Raw genomic sequence first — 25,550 nt, 5'->3', positions numbered from 1 at the left:
CAGTGCCCAAAGAAGCAGCCCATAAAACAACTTTGGGTTATTTTTCACCTACTGGTATTGCACATTTAATAGACAACAATGTGTACTTCAGAACAAAGACATTGATGTAACTATTCTTATTAGCATATTCATTTGGTTGGTCTGGAAACTTACGTGCACTTTCTGGGCTAAATTCATCTAATTGCACGTCTTGATGTCAACATATACTCCACTGTGTGGTAAAAAAATAGGAAATTAGAGGCATCCAATCACATCACTGAGGAATCCAGTCACAATGTGGCCCAGGCAGAGCTAAGACTTCTGGCTCCATTAGGCACAGATGCACTTAAGTATTAGTGTATTATTTATATTTAATTCGCATTGTGCGCCCTACTGCTACAGAGCAACATCCGCCAACCACATCTGGCCTGAGGAAGGCATGTGCCCCACGGCCTGAATCAAAAGGTCCGGCAGGCATACCAGACACTAACTTGCCCAAGAAATAAGGTCCACCTGGGCGGCTATAGCGCAGATTACGTTTTCTCATGGTATCGTTGAGGTCTAAACCATCAAATCCACTCCTGGAGTCAGATGGGGAAATCCAGGACCCCAGACTTGGACTGTACAACCTAGACGGTAGGCGTGGAATATCACAAAGCTGAGTCAATACTCAGAAAAGGTTATTTCCCTGCGGGCCATACTCTGGGGCGGGACTTCCTTTGATCTCGGGGCAGGTATTTCCTCTTCTCAGTTTCCACATTGCTGGGTGAGGCTCTTATAGTCACAAGATCAGCTGGAGAAGACGCCAGAGTGCTGTTCTCCACGGAAGCTGTGAGGCCACGTTCGCTGCCCGGGTATCCGGCGTCAGGGCTGGGACAGTAACCCCAATACCTGGGACACCCTCCTCGCCCGCGGCTCCCGAACACCCTCGGGCAACAGAGTCCGATGGCTGCGACCAAGCTGAAGCGCCCGGCTGAGGTGAGTGCGCTTCTCTGGGCCCTCCTCCACCTTCAGCCCACCAAGCCCGGGTGCGGGACGCCTGGCAGGTCTTGTCGCTCCGGCCCTGGCCCCTGGAATCTTAGGTGCTCGTGGGTAACACACAGTATTACCGGTTTGTGTGGGTGATCAGCTCAGCCGAGATGCCCCCTTTCTAAACACGTGTAGGTGTCCTTGACCCCGAATGGCCCGCACACATGGCCTCAGCCTTACCTCTGCTTTAAACGATCTGAGGTGGAGAGGTTGCACCTTCTTTCTGAGGGTCCCGGGAGCTCCGGATGGTCGTGAACCAATAGAGATATGGGTTGTATCATGGTTTTGAAAGCCTTTCAGACCCTTCTGAGATCGAAAACCCACTGAAGTTGGATGATGAAGACACTTGAGGCACAGGAAGAAGGGCCCTAGTTAAAGGTCATGGAGCTGGTAAGAGGTCGCACTGAGGAGACATTTGGCCGGAGGTCACCTTACTCAGAGCTGGGTGGATACAGCTAAAATCTGCTTACCGGGAGCTGAGGATGGTTGATTGCTTTTTCCCACAGGTTCTGACGTTGAAAATCATTATCAAACTAGACAAAGAAGGACAGGATTCTTCCCATTCCTACCTGGTGATAACATTACTGTATAGTGTATAAAGACTTTTCCCTTGGTAATTTTCCAACTTTAACTTCGAAGACCCGGGTGATACTCCAATCCTGAGTTCAGGTCTCAGGTAATATTAAGGTGGTCCCATTTCTGGTGTCAATGTAAGAAATATTTAAACTGTAGAGACTTAAAAAGGTTTATTTGTGCTGAAGTGAGGACGATTTCAGGACACAAAATCTCTACGGAGAGTGAAAAATACTCCGGAAATGGCAGTTTTACCACTTACTTAATTTATTTATTTTTTTTTACCATTTATTTTATACATCAGAATCAAAAAGGAAGATGTATAGGTTGGGAACTTGAACTCCACTGGTGATGGGTCATGGAGGTGGGAGAAAACAAAGCAGGAAATTAAATAAATAATTTAATTTAAATAAAAATTAAAGAGGAATGGACACACAATTTTTTATATTACTGGCTATAACATCATTAATATTTAATGAATGAACATAATAATAACATGGAGTACTTTCTTGGTCTCTGCCCTCATGTATGTTTATACCCTGAGAAAAAAGGAAATTAACCTGACATTCCAAAGGTGTGTTAACACATCTTTGCTAAATACAAAGATGGGCTCAAGTAAGATAAAAATCAACTTTCCTGCCCTGGCTGATGTGGCTTAGTGGGTTGAGTGCTAGCTGTGAACCAAAGCGTCTATGGTTCAATTCCCAGTCAGGCCACATGCCTGTTGTGGGCCCTGCCCCCAGTTGGGGGGCACACAAGTGGCTACCACCCATTGATGTGAATTCTTCTCCCTCTCTTTCTCTCTCCTTTCCCTCTCTCTAAAAATAAATCAATAAAATCTTTGAAAAAATTGTCTTTCCTCAGGGAAGGTACAGACCCAGGACGCGACTACTTGACATGACTGTCTTTTGGTTAGAAAGTTTTAATTTCAGGCCACACATACGGAGGGGTCTTTTCAGCCTTTCTGTGCCTAATGCCATCTCAGAAGAACCCACCCACGCCCTGCAAACTGGTCAGGTTTAGCATATGCTCTCTTTCCTTTTTTTCTTTTTTTTGGTCCACAAAGCTAGCCAGTGTATGCATTGGTGGCTGGTCACCTGGGAAGGGGACCCTGTACCTGCAAATGCTTGCTGATGCCATTTGCTATCATTTTTGCTTCCCCATGACCAAGGTCAGCGTTGTGAAGATTGAAGGGGTGTTCACTGGCCAGGGCTTGGTTTTCCAAATATTTAGTCATCTCTTGGAGGCTTTGGTGGCACGAAGTAAGCCACTAGAGTCAATGGTAGCACAAGCTCAGTGTTTCCCAGTTCTTACCCTTGTGTTTTAATCTAACCCTGCTTCTTGAGCCAGTTTTTTCTGCTATCCTTATATGTGGCACTTTCCATTATGCTCTACCTTGTAGTTCTTTGAAATAACTGGTCTGTTTATTTACCATAAAGGGAGGCTGTTTATTGTGGAAGTCTCCTTTGTGTTAAAAGCAAGGTGCAAGGGGGTGGAGAATCAGACTTGTAAAGTAGCCAAATGATTATTTGGGCATCTGTTAGGGAGATAATGGGATGTTTGCATAAAAGAAAGCAGTTGGTCTCTTCTGGTGGGTGTAACGGGCTCCGTCTAGCTGCCTAGTGGGAAACAGGTTATGGGGGTTTGTGGAAGAGGCCGGAAGCTCTGGATCCTGGGACTTTTCTGATTCATAGGATAGGGGATGGCACTAAGTTGGGCCTCAGATAGGAGAAAAGATTGGATTCTTGGTCCATCTTTTATTGTTTTATTGAATTTTTTTGCCATTCCTCATATCTTCCTCGAACCTTCTTCCACCTCCATCCACCCCCTTCCACTTTATATTTTTTAAGAAGGGCAAGTATAGTTTCAGATTTTGCAGTTGTAGGAAGAAGAAAAGGTTTCAAAACCACCCCATTGTTTTTGGTCCTAGCAGCTAAAGCACTAGAGGTTCCATCAACTGGGCTGGAGATGACGGAGGTAGGTTAATTCCCTTTGGGAATATCAGAAGTTTCTTTTTCACACTTTTATCAGTTACAAAGACCATGTGGAAACATCTTGTGAGCAGCTAACAGATAGGTCTGAAACCTGTGGAAGGGTGGAGGATGGAGTCATGCAAAAGTAGTAGCTCTTTTACACAGGAGGGTGAAGGGGGCAGAGCTCAGGAAGCAAAACTGGGTGTAAAGCTGTGAAGCAGGTCAAGATCACACAGTGTATGCACAGCTGGAGGAAGTATGAGCTGATGACCCTAGGTTCTTGGCCTTTGGATTTACACATGAAGCCTGAGCCCATATATGTTTGTGTTCTGGAGGCATGATTTGAGAGACTCAGTGGAATTGTTTAGCAGGTAGAAAGGGGCCCTGCGGGCAGGACCCTGAGTTTAGATGACATTTATCTGCCCCACTTCCTCTTATCCTGCCTGTCTTTGCTGAGGATGATGTGAGTGATGAATGAGACTGTGATGAGACAGCAGGGAGCTCTAGCACCAAGTTCTGCTGTTTCTCTGAAGGACTGGTCTGTGAGATGTTGGGTGTGGGGAAGAGCAGGATACAGGGTCTCAGACAGACTGTTTCACATTCATTTGTATTAATCTGACAGGTCGTGACCTTTGGGGATGTTGCTGTGAATTTCTCCAGGGCAGAATGGCTTCTCCTTGATGAGGCTCAGAGACGCCTGTACTTCGACGTCATGATGGAAAACTATGCTCTTATATCATCTCTGGGTAAGACACCAACTCTGACTGAGCACTCTTTTTGCCTTGCCTGTACCCCCCTTTCCTTAGGGTTGCAGTCTGCTGCTTCTATCCTAAGCTCCAAGGGTCCTGACTTGACTTGGACCCAGGGAAAATGGACTCCAGCAGTTGCTCTGGGGCTTACCCTTGAGCATGTCTATAGGGGTGTCTTTTTGTTTGTTTGTTTCAGTGCCCTCAATTTTAATGAACTAACTCACAGTTTCAAAAAAAAAGACCCTCTCTCTTACCAGAGACCTAGTCTGACCTTTGCATGTGCCCTTTGCCCTTCATTTCCTCAGGGGTTGCTCCGTCCTCCCATGTGGACTGCGGGCACTGTTCACTTCCCCAGGGTTCTGGTCGATCCTGGACTTGGCAGGGCCGGTTTGCTTGCACCGCCCCCTGCTCTCCCTGCCGCCCCCATGCCTGCTGTATTGAACCATCACAGGGAAGGATTTGACCTCAGCAGTATTGTGAGAAGCCGAATAGATTGCACATTGTATAGTGAGAAAAAGTATTTTTTATATTCTCGAACATTTCTACAACTATATATATTTTTTATCCTCACTGCAAAATATTTTTATTGACTGTTAGAGAAAGAAGGGAGGGAAAAGGAGAAATATCAGTGTGAAATAGAAGCATCAATCAGTTTCTGCCTATACATGCTTTTAACATGCGATTGTCCCCTCAACCTACATTTGTACTGTGACTAGGAATCAAACCTGCAACCTTGTGGTACATGGGACAGTGCTCTAACTAACTGAGCCACTTGGCCAGAGCTGGATAACATACTATGTATATATTTATTAGTTCTGTTTTGTCAGTAGTGTTTTTAAATTTCAATAATTCCTTTTGTTTTCGAAATGATTTACTCATCTTGGAAGGGGAATATCCAAGTTGTCTAGTAGTCTTGTGTTGCATTTTCCACTTTCAGATCCCATATGTTTGCTTATGTACTTAGGTGCTCCGTAGTTGGGTACACAGCAATTAAATGGTTATCCTTCTGCTCTCTTGGTATTATTTGCATGAAATATTGAACGATTTTATTTCTTTATTTTTAGAGAGAAGGAAAGGGAAGGAGGAAGAGAGAGACAAACATTAATTTTGGTTTCCTCTTGCACGCTCCCTGCTGAGGAGCCGGCCCGCTACGCAGGCCTGGGCCTCAATTGAGAATTGAATTTCTATCATTTTTTCATTTTTAAATACATTGACATACATCATTATATTCGTTTCATGATTAGACATTGTGTAACTTACTAAGTGATCATCTCCATAAATCTCCCACCCATCTGACATCATATATAATTAGTAGAATGTTATTGACTATATTTCCTAGGCTGTCCTTTTTACCTCCCCATGAGTTTTGTGTAACTGCCCATTTGTACTTTTTAATTTCTTCACCTTATCCACCCATCATGAGAATTGTTTTTTAAAGATTATTTATTTATTTTTCTTTTGAGAAAAGAGAAGGGAGGGAGGAAGAGAGAGAAAGAAATACTAATGTGTGGTTGCCTCTCACTTGCCCCCCAGTTGGGAACACACCCACAACCCGAGCGTGTGCCTGACTGGAAATCATACCTGTGACATTTTGTTTTACAGTCTGCGCTCAATCCACTGAGCCACACCAGCCAGGACTGAGTTTTTATACGTTTTTCCTCCAAACAAACTTATTTTGTTTGTTTTGAGGAAACAAGGTCTCAGATTCCTCTGGATCTTATGTTTTTTGTCCCTTCTTGCACTCTATGTCTTTGACTGGAGAATATCTTGAAGAACCTACTGTTGCCAACTTGTCATGTTTTCTGGGTTTTTTTTTTAGTTCCTTTACTGCCTTTCTATTTTGCTGTCTTGTGTGTGTGTGTGTTAGTTTATTCCCTTCTCTTTTGTGTACCCATTACACAGTATTGTGCTTATGGTTTGTTTTTATTAGACTTACATAAAACTCATGCTCTTGACAGTTTGTTGTGATCTGAAAACAGCTTCACCGCATGTAAAAATTCTATCCTGTCATTCTCTTCCACATACAATGTGACATTGTATGTCACACTTCACATCTTTCTGTATTGTGTACCTATTGACATATGCTGACATATATTGACAATGATGACATATTGTCACCATTGTTATTTTCAATACACTTTATTTTTGTCCTTTACAATAGAGTTAAATAAAGTACATCCACCAGTGAACTGTCTTAATATTATAAATCTTACATCCTGACCTTACCAGAGTTTTACACTTTCCACAGTTTCCTGTTTCTTTTTTAAAATATGTTTTATTGATTATGCTACTACAGTTATCACATTTTTCCCCCTTTATTCCCCTCAGCCCTGCGTACATCCTCCCACCTGCATTCCCCTCTTTAGTTCATGTCCATGGGTCATATATATAATTCTTTGGCTTCTGCATTTCCTATACTATTCTTAACCTTCCCCTGTCTATCTTCTACCAACCATTTATGCTACTTATTCTCTGTACCTTTTCCCCCTCTCTCCCCACCCACTCCCCCACAGATAATCCTCCATGTGATCTCTATTTCTGTGATTCTATTCCTGTTCTAGTTGTTTGCTTAGTTTGGTTTTGTTTTTGTTTTAGGTTCAGTTGTTAATAGCTTTGAGTTTGTTGTCATATTACTGTTGATTGTTTTGACCTTCTTTTTCTTAGATAAGTCCCTTTAACATTTCATATAATAAGGGCTTGGTGATGGTGAACTCCTTTAATTTGACCTTATCTGGAAAGTACTTTATCTGTCCTTCCATTCTAAATGAAAGCTTTGCTGCATAGAGCAATCTTGGTTGTAGGTCTTTGGATTTCATGACTTGGAATACTTCTTTCCAGCCCCTTCTTGCCTGCAAGGTTTCTTTTGATAAATCAGTTGACAATCTTATAGGAATTCCTTTGTAGGTAACTGTCCCCTTATCTCTTGCTGCTTTTAAGATTCTCTCATTCTCTTTCATCTTGGGTAATGTAATTATGGTGTGCCTTTGTGTGTTCTTCCTTGGGTCCAACTTCTTTGGGACTCTCTGAGCTTCCTGGACTTCCTGGACCAAAGGAAGTCTATTTCCTTTGCCAGATTGGAGAAGTTTTCCTTCATTATTTGTTCAGATAAGTTGTAAATTTCTTGATCTTCCCCTCCTCCTTCTGGCATCTCCTTCTGGCTATAATTTGAATGTTGGACAGTGTAAAGATGTCCTGGAGGTTCCTAAGCTTCTCATTTTTTTGAATTCTTGTTTCTTCATTCTGTCTGGTTGAATGTTTCTTTCTTCCTTCTGGTCCACACCATTGAATTGAGTCCCGGTTTCCTTCCCATCACTGTTGGTTCCCTGTACATTTTCCCTTATTTCACTTAGCATAGGCTTCATTTTTTCATCTAATTTGCAACTATATTCAACCAATTCTGTGAGCATCCTGATTACCAATGTTTTGAACTGTGCATCTGGTAGATTGGCTATCTCTTAGTCACTTAGTTGTATTTTTTTGAAGCTTTGATCTGTTCTTTCATTTGGGCCTTTTTTTTTTTTTTTTGGTCTCAGCATGCCTGTTACATAGTAAGGTGCGAATCCTTAGGTGTTCACCAGGGCGGGGTAACCCACATAGCTGCGTTGTGTTGCTTTATGTGGGGGAACCAGTCCAGGGAACAGTGCTGCTTGCTCCACCCTGCACCAGCTTTTGTTCACTAACCCGTTACCCACAATCAAATTGGGCCCTTCTGGTGCTGATTCCTGGGTGGGTGGGTTTGTGTATGTTCTTGGACCCTGTTAGTCTCTCCAGTGAACTCTCCTCTGAGGCTGGGAGTTTCTCCTGCTGCTACCTCAACCCCCATTGGTATTTTCAGTCAGAGGTTTGAGGCTTTATTTCCCAGGACTGGAACCCTGGGTTGCGTGGTCTTTCTTGCTCCCCAGTTGTTCTTCCTGGTTTATTTGCTCTCGAATGTAGGACCACCCGCTCTGCCAGCAGCTGCCTTGCTGTGAGTCCTCTCTGCTCCTCCTACCAGTCTGGCTAAATGTTTCTTCTTTAATTCCTTGGTTGTCGGACTTCCATACAGTTCAATTTTCTGTCAGTTCTGGTTGTTTTTTGTTTTTAAATGTCTTGTTGTCCTTCTTTTGGTTGTGCAAGAAGGCATAGTGTGTCTACCTATGCCTCCATCTTGGCCAGAAGTGCCTTGCTGGGCCTGAATGGCTCCTGAGGCCCGGCACTGCGGAAGGGTCCCGAGTTTCCTGTTTCTATGTACTATGTCTTTATATCAGCTCAGGGATCTTTTTTTTTTTTTTTTCCTTTTTGGCATTTCTGGTAAGTCAGGATGAGTGGAAATTAACTTCTTCACCTTTTGTGTTTCCAGGAAAGTTTTTTTCTTGTGACTTCTGAAGATGAGGCTTTTGGGATAAAGTATTGTGTTTTACAGATGTTTTTTGTAGTGTTTTGAATATATCATTTGATATTTTCCAAGGCTGCAAGGTTTCTTCAGAGAAATTTATTACTGGCCTTGTGGGAATGTTGTCCTTACATGAAGTGTTTCTATTGTCTTTGGTCTTTGAAACTTTTTTTTGGTTTCGATATTTGACCCTTTTATTATAAAATGTCCTGCTGAAATCCTGTTTCCATTGAATACATACAGGGACCAGGCAGGATGTTAAACATGGCCATTCACATTTCTTTTTCATATTTTGAAGTCAATCTTTAACTCATTTTTTGAAATAAATTTTTTATGCTTTGCCTTCCCCTCCTGTTTATCTATGTGTTATTTTCTCTTTTCCCCCCTTTTCTGGGACTCCTATGATGCAAATACAAGTTATCTCTATGGCATTCCAAAATTCACCAGGGCTCTCCTCACAATATTTTTCACATGTAGAATTTTAAATCACCTGCATCTGAGGTGATATATTCATTTTAGTCCTTCGTTGTGTCAGCTTTGAAACTCTTTTGCATTTTTCATTTTATTTATTATATTCTTCAATTTTCAATTTCTGTTTCTATTTTTTTATTTCTGTTCTGTGATCCCCGTGTTCTGTTCCCACATTTTCTCATTATGTCAAGTTCCTTATGTATTTGCTTGTACCTTTACTGGAGTTTTTAGAAATGATTATTTGTATTCTTTTTTTGGCAATTTATATTGCTCCGTCTTTTAACTTAATTCTTTAACATTGTGATGTTCCCTTTGTCACTTTTTAAAATATCTCCCTTTGTCTTAGTATCAATGTTTGATATTTGATGAAGCAGCTTCTTGTTTTTTTTTGTTTTTTGGATTTCATGAACCAGTTCTGTTTAGAGGAATAGTTTTATCTGCATATGCTTACAAGAGTGCTTCCTAGCCCTGACTGTGTTTCTCTCTCTGTCTTTCTCTCTTCTCTTCTTCCCCTCTCTAAAAAAATAACTTAAAAAAAAAAGAGTGTTTCCTTGGTGGTGTGGTATGTTTTGGGCTGAGGAGAAGCTGCATTTGCTATCATTTTTGCTTCCCCATGACCAAGATCAGGGTTGTGAAGATTGAAGGGGTGTTCACTGGCCAGGGCTTGGTTTTCCAAATATTTAGTCATCTCTTGGAGGCTTTGGTGGCACGAAGTAAGCCACTAGAGTCAAGGGTAGCACAAGCTCAGTGTTTCCCAGTTCTTACCCTTGTGTTTTAATCTAACCCTGCTTCTTGAGCCAGTTTTTTCTGCTATCCTTATATGTGGCACTTTCCATTATGCTCTACCTTGTAGTTCTTTGAAATAACTGGTCTGTTTATTTACCGTAAAGGGAGGCTGTTTATTGTGGATAATTATCTAATTATTCTTGAAGGGGGTTGAATACTGTGGGGGTTTTTAAATATTTTATTTATTTATTTTTAGAGAGAGAAGGGAAGGAAATAGAGAGGGAGAGAAACATCAATGTGTGGTTGCCTCTCACGCACCCCCAACTGGGGATCTGGCCCTCAACCCTGGCCCATGTGCCTTGACTGGAATTCAAACTGGTGACCCTTTGGTTCACAGGCCTGCATTCAATCCACTGAGCCATGCCAGCCAGGGCCAAATACTGATATTTTTTATTCTGCCATCTTGCCATTTTCACTCATGTAGATGTTGTTCTTTGGAGTTTGGGTGCAGAATTGATTTATGACTTTGTTGCTCAGTCATCTCTTCTGCTTTCTCTTTGGAGTTGAATCATTAGTATTCCATGTAATTCCTTTAAGGGGAGGGAAGAGAACAGTCCTTTGTGTATCACAAGAGGGACAGGCATCCAGCTGTGATAAGATGGGCTCACAGAGTGTCTGGCATTGGTGAATGGCATTTGGGGAAATTTGATTTCAAGGCTTGGATAAAACCTAATGAGGGGTGGAAATGGGAGGGAAGTGGGGAGCAAGGGGCGGGGGAGGCTGGGATGGGAAAAATAGACAAAAAACTGTACTTGAAAAATAACTAAATAAAATTAAAAAAAAAAACCTAATGAGGAACCTGTTCTGTTTAACTATATTTTGTCACCATTGCAAGTGGCCATACATTAATCAACTTGTCCTTTCCCAGTGTTGAGAACTTGCCAGTTTGTTACTTTTAGTAATTGTCCATTGCACTCTTGATTTCCAGCCATGAGTGATCTCTGCATATTTAACCTGTACACCACAACCCTTTCTCTGAGGAGTCTTTTTGGTGTGCTCTACCATTATAATCAATCATGTTGCACCTCAAAGCCTGCACATATTTGTATAGCACCACATCGGCTCCTCTGTGGTTGATTTTCATGGTTTGAAGCACATTCATATCCTCTATACAGCCCTACAACATAAGCAGGAATGGTTTCGCAGGCAGCCCCTAAGAAAGGAATATATTGCAAAGCCGGCCTCTCTTTGTGTTTTGCTGTGTTCTGCTCTCCTTAAATTCATGAGTTGCCCATTATTATAGCCCTGAGAGGCTTTTTTAGAGACTCTTCTTTGTCTTGGAAATCATCCCATAGAATTATGCCAGATGTTACAGAGCTAAATTAGTGAGGAGAAAACACGCTCCCCATAGGTCAGTATGTACTTTACCAGTGTTTGTTTTTCTTTAGGTTGCTGCTGTGAAGCAGAGCATGTGGAGGCACCCACTGAACAGAATATTACTGTAAGAGTCTCAAAGGCTGTGAATCTGAAGTCATCTCTGTCTTCCCAGAAAAGCCACCCATGTGAGAGTTGTGGGAGTGTCTTGAGAGACATTTTCCTCTTGCTTAACCAGCAAGGAACCCAACAAGTCCCAACTCTGCTGAGGTGTGGGGCATGTGCAAAACCATTTTATTTCAGTGCACAGAGTCACCAGCAGGGCACAACACGGAATGGTTTCATAAGCAGTGTGGACAAGGTCTCCCTTGAAAACAGCTGCAATTCCGATGTGTCGTGGGAGCCTTGTACGTCCAGTCAGGTTGCAAATCGCTTCCTCATCACCTCCAGACATCTTGAACAATTGGCTGCTTACACCATGAACAGGGGAAATGAAATCTTTATGTCTGGAATGGCTTTTCAAACTCCAAGCGATTACACTGCAAGACAACACAAGAAAGTCAGCAGCTGTGAGGACAGACTTGTCGAAGACCGTAGTTCCCTAACTAGAAGACAGTGTTTTTTGTGTTGTGAATGTGGAAAGTCTTTTTCCAGAATTTCTGCCCTCCGTGTTCATCAGAGAGTTCACACAGGAGAAAGGCCTTACAAGTGCAGTACCTGTGGGAAATCTTATATTCGCAGCTCTGACCTCCGTAAACATGAGAAAGTTCACTCTGCAGAAAGGCCATTTGTGTGCACTAAATGTGGGAAGTCTTTTAGGCAAAAAAGTGTCTTTAATTCTCACCAGAGAGTTCATACTGGAGAAAGGCCTTTTAAGTGTGGTGAATGTGGAAAATCTTTCACCAGTAAACCTGTCCTCCTTTTTCATCAGAGAGTTCACACTGGAGAAAGGCCTTATGTGTGTGCTGAATGTGGGAAATCTTTCAACAGTAGTTGTTCCCTCCATCGTCATCACAAAGTCCACACTGGAGAAAAGCCTTATAAGTGTGGTGAATGTGGGAAATCTTTTACCCGTAGCTGTAGCCTCCGGTATCATCAGAGAATTCATACTGGAGAAAGGCCTTATGTGTGTGGTCAGTGTGGGAAATCTTTTTCCCAAAACTTTACCCTCCATCGTCATCAGAAAATTCACACTGGAGAAAAGCCTCATAAGTGTAATGAATGTGGTAAATCTTTTACCCACAGATCTGACCTTCGTAAACATCACAGAGTTCACACTGGGGAAAGGCCTTACAAGTGTAGTAAATGTGAGAAATCTTATACCACTTGCTCTTCTCTCCATTATCATCAGAAAGTACACAACTGAGAAAGACCATATGAGTGCAGTGAACATGGGAAATCTTGTACCTGGAGCTCTGCCCTCCAATTTCATCAAAGTGTTCACAGTGGTTAAAGTACTTATGCGTGCACTAAATGGGGAAATCCTTTTCGTGTACCACTCATGTCAATTACCATCAAACTGTTCACACCTAGAAACACTTAAGACTGTGGCAAATGTGGGAAATCTTTTATCTGTTGCATGAACTATCATTTGTATCAGAGACTACAAACATGAGGAAAGTTTGATGGCTGCAGAGAATGTGAGAATTGTTTTATTGGTAACCTTCATTTTCCTTAAAGACTTCACATTGGAGAAAGGTCTTATGAGTGTGGTGAAAGTGAGAAACCCTTTTTCTGTAGCAGTCTCCTCAGCTGTCATCAGAGAGTCACCCTGTAGAATGTTCTTATGCCTGCAGTGATTTGGGAAATGTTTTTCTTGTATCATTGATCTCCACTAGTGTGATAGAGTTTATACTGTCAAAATGCCATTTCAGTGTTGTGAATATAAGAATTTTCTTTAAAGATTTTATTCATTTTATTTTTAGGCAGAGGAAAATGCAGGGAGAGAACCATCAATGTGTGGCTGCCTTTCATGCACCACCTGCTGGGGATCTGGCCCACAACCCAGGCATGTGCCCTGACTGGGAATCAAACTGATGGCTTTTTTTTTTTTTTTTTTTGCAGGCCGGTGCTCAATCAACTGAGCCACACTAGCCAAGGCAAATACTAGAAATATTTTGACTGTAGCCATTCCCTTTATTGTCATTAGAGAATTCACAATGTCTAAATTCTTATAACTTAAGGAAATTTTGGAGATCTTTTATTATCTATCCATTACCTATGTTATCTTCTGAGAAGTCACACAAGAGAAAAAAATTTTTTAACATTTTACTTATTTATTTTTAGAGAGAGGAGAAGGAAAGGAGAAAGAATGAAAGAGAAACATCAATGTGTGGCTGCCTCTCCTGTGTCCCCTACTGGGGACCTGGCCCGCAACCCAGAGAAGTGCCCTGACTGGGAATCAAACCCGAGAGCCTCTGCTTTACAGGCCCTTGCTCAGTTCACTGAGCTACACCAGCCAGGGCAGAAAAATTTTTATATACATGTAATATGAGAATTTTTTTGTAGCACAATTTTTTCTTATATTCCCAGTTTCACTCTGGCGAAAGGCTTTATGAGTACAGGAAATGTAGGAAAATGTTTTTTTATTCTTTCTCCTTTCTTAATAGAGAGTTTATATAGGAGATAGCCCTTATGGTGACATGAAATGAGGGAAATCTTTCACCTCCTTTCTATAGGCATGTTAATCATATTTCACCCTGGTGAAAGGCTTCAAGCATGAAGTAAACATGAGAAATCTTTAGCCATGAGACTTTACTATTTTGATGTTAGAGAATTGTCACTTTGTAAAATGTTAGGTTGTAGGAAATGTGTTGGGGTGTGTTTGTTTTTTTCAGTGTAATGATACTGAAAAAACTTTCTGGACTTCGGCCAAGATGGAAGCATAGGTGGAAACACTGTGCCTCCTCACACAACCAAGTTTAAAGACAAAGCTTTAGTAACAAAAGAGCAACCAAAACACAGAAAAGTGAACTGTACAGAAGTCCGACAACAACAAACCATTCAGCCAGACCAATAAGAGGGGCAAAGTCAGCAGCTGGAGGAGCAGGTCATACAGGAAAAGGTGGCCAGACCAACCCAGGCGCACAAGTGTGTGGGCAGATCCTATGTATGGGGTGGCAACAAGCAGACCCAGTGGAGGTGCGAGGTGGCTGCCTGACCGCGGTCATACCTTCATACTCAGATAAACCAGGAGAAGGAGTGAGCAGTGAGACAGACCACTCAGGCTAGGGCCCCAGTGCCAAGAATTAAAGCCTAAAAGCACCAATTGGAAAAACTTTCGGGGTCAAGGTGCCAGGAGAAGCTCCCAGGCTCACAGAGAGTTTGTTGGAAAGACCCACAGGGTCCTGGAGGGTGCACAGGCTCGCACACCCAGGAGCCAGCACTAGGGGGGCCCAGTTTGCTTGTGGGAAGCAGCAGAGGGGACTGGAATCTGACAGTGTGGAACAAGCACCATTGCCCTTCTCTGACCCCACCCCCACATACAGCATCACAACCCAGTGACTGGGTCACCCTGCCCTGGTGAACACCTAAGGCTCTGCCCCTCATCCCTAACAGGCACAAACAGATCAAAACATTATGGCTCAAAAAGAACAGCTTAAAGCCCCAGAACCAATACTTCTAAGCGACCAAGAGATAGCCAACCTATCAGATGCACAGTTCAAAACACTGGTGATCAGGATGCTCACAGAACTGGTTGATTTTAGTCACAAATTAGAGGAACGGTTGAAGGCTAAACTAAGTGAAATGAAGGGAAATGCACAGGAAACCAATAGTGATGGGAAGGAAACTGGGACTGAAATCAAGGGAGTGGACCAGAAAGAAGAAAAAAACAACCAAACAGAAAAGAATGAAGAAACAAGAATTCAAAAAAATGAGGAGAGGCACAAGAATTTTAAAAAAAAACAACGAGAGGCTTAGGAACCTCCAGGACATCTTTAAACGTCCCAACATCTGAATTATAGGGGTACCAGAAGGGGAAGAGGAAGGCGAACAACTTACTTGAACAAATAATAGAGAACTTCCCCAATCTGGCAAAGGCAATAGACTTCCAGGAAACCCAGGAAGCTCAGAGAGTCCCAAAGAAGTTGGACCCAAGAAGAAACACACCAAGGCACATCATAATTACATTAGCCAAGATTAAAATGAAGGAGAGAATCCTAGAAGCAGCAAGAGATAAGGGGACAGTCACCTACAAAGGAGTTCCCAGAAGACTGTCAGCTGATTTCTCAAAAGAGACCTTACAGGCAAGAAGGGGCTGGAAAAAAGTATTCCAAGTCATGAAATCCAAAGACCTACATCCAAGATTGCTCTATCCAGCAAAGCTTTCATTTAGAATGAGAGGGCAGATAAAGTGCTTCTCAGATAAGGTCAAGTTCAAGGAGTTCATCATCACCAAGCTCTTATTATAGGAAATGTTAAAGGGACTTATCTAAGAAAAAGAAGATAAAAATATGAATAGTGAAAAGATAGCAAACTCATAGTTATTAACAACCACACCTAAAACAAAAGCAATCTAGGAGCACAGCTAGATCATGAGCAGAAACATAGAAATGAAGATCACATGGAGGGTTAGCAACAGTGGAGTAGGAGGAGGAGAGGGGTGGAGAAGGTACAGAGAATGGTATAGATGGTAGGTAGAAAATAGACAGCGGGGAGGGCAAGAGTAGTATGGGAAATATAGAATCTAAAGAACTTGTGATACATGGACATAAACTAAAGGGGGGGGGAAATGATGGGGAGGGGGTGTACAGGGTGGAGGGGAATGAAGGGGGGAAATGGGACAACTGTAATGGCATAATCAATAAAAATATATTAAAAAGAAAAAAAACTTTCTGAAAATGTCCAAGTTTAATTATATATTCACAGTGTGGAGATGTCTCAGATAGTTAATGTTTAAATTTTGAAGTACCTTACAAAGTATGACTTTAATTGTGCCTTTATACGTTCATGGTTATAGTGTATGATGGTTGCATTCCCCCACTCTAACAAAATGTTTATTTGTTTAATTTTTATAATTTTAGCTTTTTTCATATATGTTATCCTTTTTTGTCCTACTTGCATTTCTGTAAAGATTTACGAAAAGCATTTTTCTGGAACGTACGTAGTGGGGATTTATTTTTAGTATATGCTTTTATGCTTTACCTATTATTTTATCACTTTGGGCTACTCTCCTTTAAAAAATGGGAGAGTTAGCCCTGGCTGGTTGGCTCAGTAGATTGAGCACCAGCCTGTGAACCAAAGGGTCACTGGTTCGAACCCCATCAGGGAACATGTGTTGTTTGCAGCCAGGTCTCTGGTGGAGGGCACACGAGAGGCGACCACACATTGATGTTTCTCACTCTTTCTCCCTCTCTTCCCCTCTAAAATAAATAAATAAGATCTTTTAAAAAAAATAGGAGAGTGAAACAACTAAGAGCTATGTTACAGTGTCACCCATTTTCACTCCTTGAATAACAAATATTTTTTATTTTTGTTAATTTGTGAAATAGTGTTTTCATGGAATAATTTCTTTTAATAGTGGTAACATATCCAAACTATTTGGATTTTTTTTTTGCTGTACACAATGTGGTAGATACCTATCATATCATATACTTTAAAGAATAATCTGAATTATTAACCCACTTCTTTGCTTTTGTAAATTCAAGCATTTAGTAATATAATAGTTTTTGCTTCTGAGTTTTCAATCCTTTCTGTGGTCTTTCATCTGAGGTTGCTGGGCTGCAGGGGAACTTGAAGGCGCACCAGGTAGTATGAGGATCAGTGAGTATTTGTTGAGTCTAAAAGCCCTCCTGGAAGCCAAAGACAAGAAAACAGTGATTAGACTCCCCATATCTTGGCAGTCTTGTTTAAATCTTAGATTATTGACCGTAGTTATGGTAACAGAAAAGTGATTCACTCTGTAGGTTTAAATAGGGATATTAAGCAACCTTGCTCTGGGTTCAGAGGCACAGAAAGTTTAATGTCCTGCAAACCAAAAGGTTGTATGTTCAATTCCTGATTAGGGCACATGCCTGCGAGTTGGTCCAGTTCCCAAGTTAGGGGAGTGGCAGAAGCAAACAATGGTTTTGTACTTCAATATTTCTCTCACCTTCTCCCTTCCTTACCCTCTCTAAAATTCAGAGAATAAGATATTTTTAAGAAAGAGCTGCCTTCATCTCTGAATAAAAGTTTTTCAGGGCAACTTGCTTTTTTACCATTATTATTTTTCAATCCTGACAACACCTGGGAATTAGTAACTGTTATTGTACTTCTAGGAAAAATATGATTGAGAAGAAGACAGGGGTTTTCCAAGGTCCCAGAGCAGACAACTCTCAGATTGAAGTGCCTGGATTTGAACATGTGATTCTGGCTCCAGGGCAGGGGACAATCTCTATCGTAGCATATTAGGCCTCTCAGCACAAGGCAGGAGGACAGCAAACGTCAGGGACATGAGAAACTTGGCTAGCTGCTGTTTTCATTGTTTTAATTATCATGGATTTTTTGCATTTTACTGGTGTCTTACAGTGCTTAACATCTGCCTCACAGTCTTCATGGGAACCCTGTCTGTCGTTTCCAATGGTCTCTCCCAGGGAATTTATTTTGAGTCTTAGATGCATTTTTGTCTACCTCCTTTTTGAGCTTAGTACACAGCTCACACTAATGGGACCCCAGTGATTCACAGCTGGGTCTTTCTGCACATTCACTTATCTTTTGCATTTCAGGCTAGGATATTCTGTACTCTGATGAATATTATGCACTCTGTTTGATTGTTCAAGGGTTTTTTGTATATGTCACTGACAACCTCCCTGCAGTACTGAGAACAGCTGGACCTGATACCTGGAATACATTAAGAAGTGATGCTGGAGACCTGCTGTATTGTTATCTACTTAGTGGACTGTTCACGTCTTCAATCAGGAAAGTGTTCTCTTGATTCTGTATTCCAGGAGTGTCCAAACTGTGGCCCCTGCACACATGCACCCCAGATGGCTATTAATGTGACTGATACAAAGTCGTAAATTAACTTACAACCTCATTACATTTACCATACTTTTCAGACTATAAGATGCACTTTCCCCCCAAATTTGAGAGGAAAAGGGGATATGTCTTATAGTCTGCATGTAGCTTTACTTTTTACATTGGTGAAATATTATTTATGTTATTAAATATCTTAACACACTTTTTGCTTCAAAAATTTTTTCCTATTTTCCTCTAAAACCTAGGTGCATCTTGTGGTCCAAAAAATATGTTCTTTGGTATTACCTGTTGCTGTGTATTTAATCTCTGGCCGGAGACAACCGTTTTTTCAGTGTGGCACAGAAATGCCAAAACCTCAAGTACTGACTGGATGAGGAATTGAGCCTCACCATGTTTTCCCAGCAGCTCTGACCTTGTTCAGCAACCACATCCCCCTTTCCAACCTCCCCATGTCTGCACCAGAAATATTTTAGTAAGGACTAGTCCTTCTGAACAAATGTTTTCCTGATTGCTCATTGACAGGCCAGTGGTCCAAGTCAGCTTGGGTCTATGTGCACAGCCTTATTAGCATTGTTATGCTCATTGCTTTTTCAAGAATGGGATGAGTCTGCATCATCTTTGGTGATGTTTACAATCTGATCGTATGTTCCCGACAACATAATCCATCTAAAGGCACCAAGTGGTGTACGTGGACACTGTCTGAAAATCAAACTCTTTCCCCGATTGTTTCCTCCTCAGTGCTGTCATTAGAATGCCTTGGATTAGTGCTGAATCTCTAGAGCCCTTCTAAGTGCTACTGATTATCCAGTTTCCACATGGAGTGGCTCTCAGCAGCTCTCATAAGTTACCTGGAACTTGAGAATTATTTTGCTGTCATTGCATTTTCATGGTAACCTATCAATTGTCGTAAGTCAAATTAATTTTCCCAGTTATTGAAGAAATACAAGTACACATTTTATCATGCAGTGTATACAAGAAAAATTGTATAGGTCATGTTCAAGAGATTAATAACCATGGGCACAGCTATGTCCCCTAAGCAGAGATCAGGTTTCAGGTCATTTGCGGGAACAGTTCAGTCTCCTCCTGTTGAACTCTAAGATCATCCCCAGCCCTTAGTTTTGTTTCTTTATGGAAAATGGACATGTGAATGTGAGAAAGCCACCTTGGGTTGTTGTATTTCTCCAGCTGGCAGGGAAATCATCATCATTTCACTTATCAGTGAAGTGACAGTCTGCATGGGGACTGGAGATTATTTCTGTTAGTGTTATGGAGCCTTGCTTGGTGTGGCTCAGTGGATTGAGTGCTGGCATACAAACCAAAAGCTTGCCTGTTGGATTCCCAGTCAGGGCACAGGCCTGAACTGTGGGCCAGGCCCCAGTAGGAGGTGTTTCTGAAGCAGTCACACATTGATGTTTATCTCCCTCTCATTCCCCTTCCCTTCTCTCTAAAAAATAAAATAAAATAATATTTTTAAAAATGAAATTAAGTTAAATTTCTAAAAACAGTTATGGAGTGAGCAAACCATGGAAAGTTATGAATGTTGATGAATGGATATACAATGATCATTACTTAAATAGAAACATCAGAAAATGCTCTTTGAAGCCCTAAAACAGGTAAGTCCTAAAGGGTTGTACATCAAGGGAACTTTGTTTCAAGAATGAAAGAGCTAACTTGAGCTATGGCTCTGCTGGAAATGTGACCACCCTGAATATCTTTTTTTCTACAGTGTGTGGGTCTTTTTCATTCTCGAGAACTTGAAGAAAAATAGTGAGGTGGAAAGATATAGGACAGTATAAGCCAAGATTAAAAAGAGTAAACGAAAGCCATGACATCATGTTTCACTTGTTCAATAATCATTAAGTAATTATCTGACCTGTTTCAGAGGCTCACCTAGGTCTCAGGGAAGCTCTGCCTGATGTAGTTTGACTCCATGGCCAGGTTGCAGGACAAACTGCAGAAATTGACTCCTGCAGGAATCTAGTAGGACTCCTTGTCCTCCCACTCACTGTCAGGAGGTGCATGTCATAATTGTGCCTTTTGCCAAAAAATAGGGCAGACCTGACTCCAGATGGAAATATCCCAGGAATACAGGGAGTACATGTAGCTCATCTGGGGGGCCAGATTGCCATTGATGGCCAACATATTGCTCTAGATTTTCACCAGTTATCATATGACAAGGTCATCTGTTGTGTTGAGTGTGTAGAAGGTACTCTTGTAGCCCTACAGGGACTTGTCTCTTCTGAGGATGACCTCAAAGGCTTTACCATAATATTCTAGGGCCACACATCACTCAATGTCCTGTGGCTCTGACACTTCCAATAGAGAAACTTCATTAACTGAGGAAAGTCCATTTCTCTTTTTCTCCTGAGCCCCAAAGAGTTTCAGGATCTAATGTTTTCTGTTATATTTGGTCCTCCTTGTGCCTCACTAAATTGTCTCTGGATCTGGTCAGTGTGGGAGTATAGACAGAGATGGCTTCTCTATTCCCAAAACCACATCAAAATTACAACTAAAATACATAACAACTAGCACTCATAACCATCAGATACTGAGTTGAATGTACATCTGAGAACAAGGAAATTAAAGAAACCACATCCATCCAGACTGATAGGAGGGGCACAGATGAAGAACAGGCTTGTCCACCCACGTGGATGGATAAAAATTTGAAAGAAATATCTCGGGAGCCTGTAGTCCAGCCCCACACCCAGCCCCTCCCCAGGGTTCCAATACCTGGAAGATAAGTCCCCATAACTTCTGTCTGCAAAAACAAGTGGGGATTTCATTGGTGGAAAGAACTTCTAGTGTCCCAAGCAATTTTTCTTAAAGTCCTCCATACAGACTCACATACTCAGATTAATTCCCTCTGAGCTCCAGCACTAGCATAGCAACTTGAAAGGCACCATTGGTATATAGGGAGACACTAAAGTGTCTGGCATCAAGGTGAGCAGAAGCCATTATCTCTTTTCTAAATCTGCACACTGCACCCCAGACCCGGCAAGCTGGTGCCATATCTGGAACCATCCACCTGGCTAACACTGTTTGACCTGCATTACAGATCTCTAGATACTCTGCCCCACCCAACTTATGCACCCACTCAACCGGCTTTTCCGTATGAATGTCTGGTCTTTACTCATGCTTCACAACTTCCTAAATTCTATCAAAAAAAACACCTGGCTTCAGTGAGCCCCAGACCCAGCAGTTGCTGCAGCCTGCCTGAATTCATAGCATGGTTTTGCATGGGAATCTAGAAGACCAGCACAAATAGCAGCCATCTCAGGATCAGGCAGGGTGGCTGAGGGCAAAGGACAGGTGGGAGCTGACCTTTGTCTGTACAATCTGGGAATCCCAAGGGACAGAGCCCCCAGTGGACACCTGCAGACCATGTCGGAGCACCAGCACCCTGCCCCTGCATAGCTGATCCACCACAGATGGCAGAAGTTGGTGGTCAGTGGAGACAGGCAATCTTTGTTTCTGACTGGCCTGGGTAAATCCCTGCCGTTGATCTGCCAACAGCAACCAAGGCTCAACTACAAAAGGAGGGTGTACTACCAAAGGAGGGTGTACCTACATGAAGGCACACCTGGGGTACCCGGCTTGGGTGATAGGAGAAGTTGTGCCCCTAGGCCCTACAGGACAGCTATTACATTAGGCCACGCAACCAAGAATCAGAGTCAAAACAGCTCTACCTAATACATAGAAACAAACACAGGGAGGCTGCCACAGTGAGGGGACAAAGAAACATGGCTCAAAAGAAAGAGCAAGTCAAATCTCCAGAAAAAGAGCTAAACAAAGTGGAGATTAGCAATCAATCAGATGCAGGCTTCAAAACTCTGTTTATTCAGATGCTCTAGAAAATTAGTGAGGACCTCCACAGCATAAAAAAAATCCAGTAAGAAATAAAAGATACAGTAATTAAACAGAGAACAGCCTTCACTAGTATAGCTCAGTGGATTGAGCACAGGCTACAAACCAAATGGTCACCATTTTGATTCACAGTGAGGGCACATTGCCTGGGTTGCAGGCCAGGTCCCCAGTAATGGGGCACTTAACAATCAACCACACACTGATATTTCTCTCCCTCTCTTTCTCCTTCACTTCCCCTCTGTCTAGAAATAAATAAATAAAATCTTTTTAAAAAAAGAGACAGAACAATTTTGCATGGAGACAACAGTAGTGTTGATAAAGCTGAGAATCAAATCAACTATATGGAACAGAGGGAAGCAAACAACAACTAATCAGAACAACCATAAGAAAAAAGAATCCAAGAAACTGAGGATAGTATAAGCAGCCTATGGGACAACTTCAAGAGATCCAACATTCACATCATGGGGGTGCCGGAAGGAAAACAGAAAAAAACAAGTAGTTGGAAATCTATTTAAAAAAAATTGTAATAGATAACTTGTCTAATTTGGTGAAGCAAATAGACATGCAAATCCTGGAAGCACAGAGAGTCCCAAATGAGATAGATGCAAAGAGGCCCATTCCAAGACACATCAGTATTAAAACACCAAAGGTTAGCCCTGCCTGCTACAGCATAGTGGATTGAGTGCCAGCCTGTGAACTGGAAGGTTGTGAGTTTGATTCCCAGTCCAGATACATGCCTGGGTTGTGGGCCAGGTCCCCAGTTGGGGCAGCAAGAGGCCACCTATCAGTGTCTCCCTTGCACATAATTGTTTCTCTCCCTCTCTTTCTCCTTCCCTCACTCTCTCTTAGATAAATAAAATCTTTCAAAAAGGGGAGGATGGAAATGGAAGTTTAAGATGCAGGCAATAATATATTATGTCATTCAGTTTCTATTATAGTCCATAATCCAGAGTAAAGAATGCAGATCACTTCACAAAAGAGGAATGTTAAAGTCAAGAAGAAAAAAATAAAAGGTGAAAGATAAAGAGAGAGTCTTAAAAGCAGTGTAAGAAAAGAAGTTAGTTACCTACAGGAGAATTCTCATAAGACTGTCAGCTGTCAATTATTCAAAAGAAATTTTGCAGGCTGAAAGGGATTGGCAAGAAATATTCAAAGTCATGTAAAGCAGGGATCTACAGCCAAGATTGCTCTACCCAGAAAATATATCATTTAGAATCCAAGGGCAGATAAAGAGCTACCCAGACAAGAAAATACTAAAGAAGTTCACCATGACCAAATCATTATTATGTGAAATGTTAAAGGGACTTATTTAAGAAAAAGAAGATCAAAACTGTGAACAATAAAATGGCAAATCTATCAAATCAATCTATCAACCACTGCATGTAGTCTTTCTGGTGGTGGGAGCTCCCCACAACAATACACCTCTTGCAAAAGATCTCCTTCATCCATCTCCAGAAGAAGAGAAGAGGAAACAAAGGTAGCACCTGGTACAGAGCTTCAATTCCTACATCATGAATGTGAAATGCCTGGATACTATAAAATCACCACCATCTTTAGCCATGTGCAAACGATGTTTTTGTGTGTTGTTTTCTCCATTGCCCTCTCTCAGCCTACAGTAAGAAAAGCAAAGCTTACAGAAGGATGCTGCTTCAGATGAAAGCAGAACTAAAAGTACCTGATCAAAATGAGTGGGGAGACTTCCCCAAAACACATTTTGGATAGAAAATTTAAAAAAACAATTGAATCTGAAAAACAAACTAAGCAACAAGAAGATCAGAGACCCCAGTCATGGATATGAAGAGCATTTTGATGGTTGCCATGTGGGAGAGGTGGTGTGGGGGAATGGCTGAAGTTGTGAGGGGATTGACAAGTACACATAGATAGTTACAGAATAGCCATGGGGATATAAAGTACAGTATAGGAAATGAAGTAGCCAAAGAATTTATATGCATGATCCATGGACATGAACAATGGTTGGGAAATTGCCTGAGGGAGTGGGTGATGCTGGGTGGAGGAGGGCATAAGAAGAAAAGTTAGGACAACTATAATAGCACAATCAAAAAAATATTAAAAATATAAAAAGAAGTAATAAGGTCTGAAGAAAAATAACTTGTCTTTGCAATTTTTTTCATAGGCATGTGCATTCACTCCATCTTTGGTGATTTGAGGCAGCACCTGCAGGTTCAACTACCATGCTTTTAGGATCTTTGTCTGTACTGAGGCTCTCATGTGAAAATTTCATCTAAATCAGTTGGTAGGCCGTCTTCTGTGTGCCCACTGTGTCCACTATCTGGATAGAGTTCATCCTCCTCATGGACATAAGCTTGCTGACTTCATCATCAAACTGAGAGGGGTACTGATGCACGTCTTTGTAGGTGGCACCCATCCAGTCTGTAGCCTTTGTTAGAGGAGATTTCCTTAGTTGAATGGCAGGGTGTATTGGGAATGTGCTTAGCATTTACAAAGGGACCACAAGTAGATCAAGGGTGTCATAAACTTTGCAATGTTTTAAAACCTGCAGTGACCAGCTGGTTCAGATTTGAAAAATGGTTTCATACTATGACCTCAATACCTAGTGCAATCAAAAACAAGAGAAAGTGTACAAGAAAATTTTTAAAAGGAAAAGACCTTATAGAATTTCTATTGAATTTTAAATTTTTGTAGCTTGTATAATTACCCATAATTTTTAACAATTTATTTATTTTAAGAAAAAGAATGAGAGAGGGAGAGAGAAAAAAGTCTACTTGTTGTTCCACTTATATATGCATTCATTGGTTAATGCTTATGGAATTTATGTATTTTATCTTGTTATTCTTTTTTTCATTTCCAAAGGTTTGTCCTATATTCCTGTGACATTTTAACATACGTATAATGAGGAAACTAAGTTATTACTCTGTTTCCCAGATTTGCTCACATGAGCACACCCCTGCTTATTGCAATGTGCTTATTAAGCTCCAGAGAATGTGCATTTTCATCAACAGAAAGGCAAGACCTCCACCTGCAGCAAGGGTGGTTGTGAGGCTGAGCGAGGGACGAAACAAAGGAGAGGACCAAATGCTCTGCTGGCATAAGGCAAGTTTATTGCACAGTTCTCAAGCTTAAATACAATCTTGAGTACACAGAGAACAAAGGAGCAACCCTCTGGCACATAGCTCACTTCCTTGACCCTTAAAGTTTATCTTTCCCTTCAGGGTCAGGATGTTCCCAAGCTAACATATCTTCCAGGTACGTGACGCACATGTCAAGGATATGAGTTAATGGGTAAGGAGAGGCAGCTGGTTTCTCCAGGGGTCAGAGAACAGTCACAACCCAAGACAGCCCCGAGGCCGGAAACCAGGTCCAGTCACCACATCTGCGGTGCAGGACCCTATCCTCTCGACCCCTCTCAGGCCTCCTGGGCTCCTACATCCACCAGCAAAAGATTGCATACAACTCAACCAAGGCTCACATAATAGTTTATGTTTCTTATCAATAAAATATTTT

General features: G+C 41.6%; 1 protein-coding gene across 1 annotated transcript; it reads left to right on the top strand.

The window, feature by feature from the left end:
• The first annotated feature begins 924 nt into the window (after nucleotides 1-924).
• On the top strand, nucleotides 925-23,736 carry LOC119051625 (zinc finger protein 211-like). Its single transcript, XM_037148497.2, is given in 6 exon segments — nucleotides 925-957; nucleotides 4,177-4,300; nucleotides 11,321-12,206; nucleotides 12,324-12,553; nucleotides 23,454-23,591; nucleotides 23,594-23,736. Coding segments are annotated over 6 exon segments (1,554 nt in total).
• Nucleotides 23,737-25,550: the final 1,814 nt, after the last annotated feature.

This window comes from Artibeus jamaicensis, unplaced genomic scaffold (assembly GCF_021234435.1).
Source record: "Artibeus jamaicensis isolate MK-2021 breed Jamaican fruit bat unplaced genomic scaffold, CSHL_Jam_final contig_723, whole genome shotgun sequence".
Taxonomy (NCBI): domain Eukaryota; kingdom Metazoa; phylum Chordata; class Mammalia; order Chiroptera; family Phyllostomidae; genus Artibeus; species Artibeus jamaicensis.
This window is presented reverse-complemented; position numbering and strand designations above follow the sequence as displayed.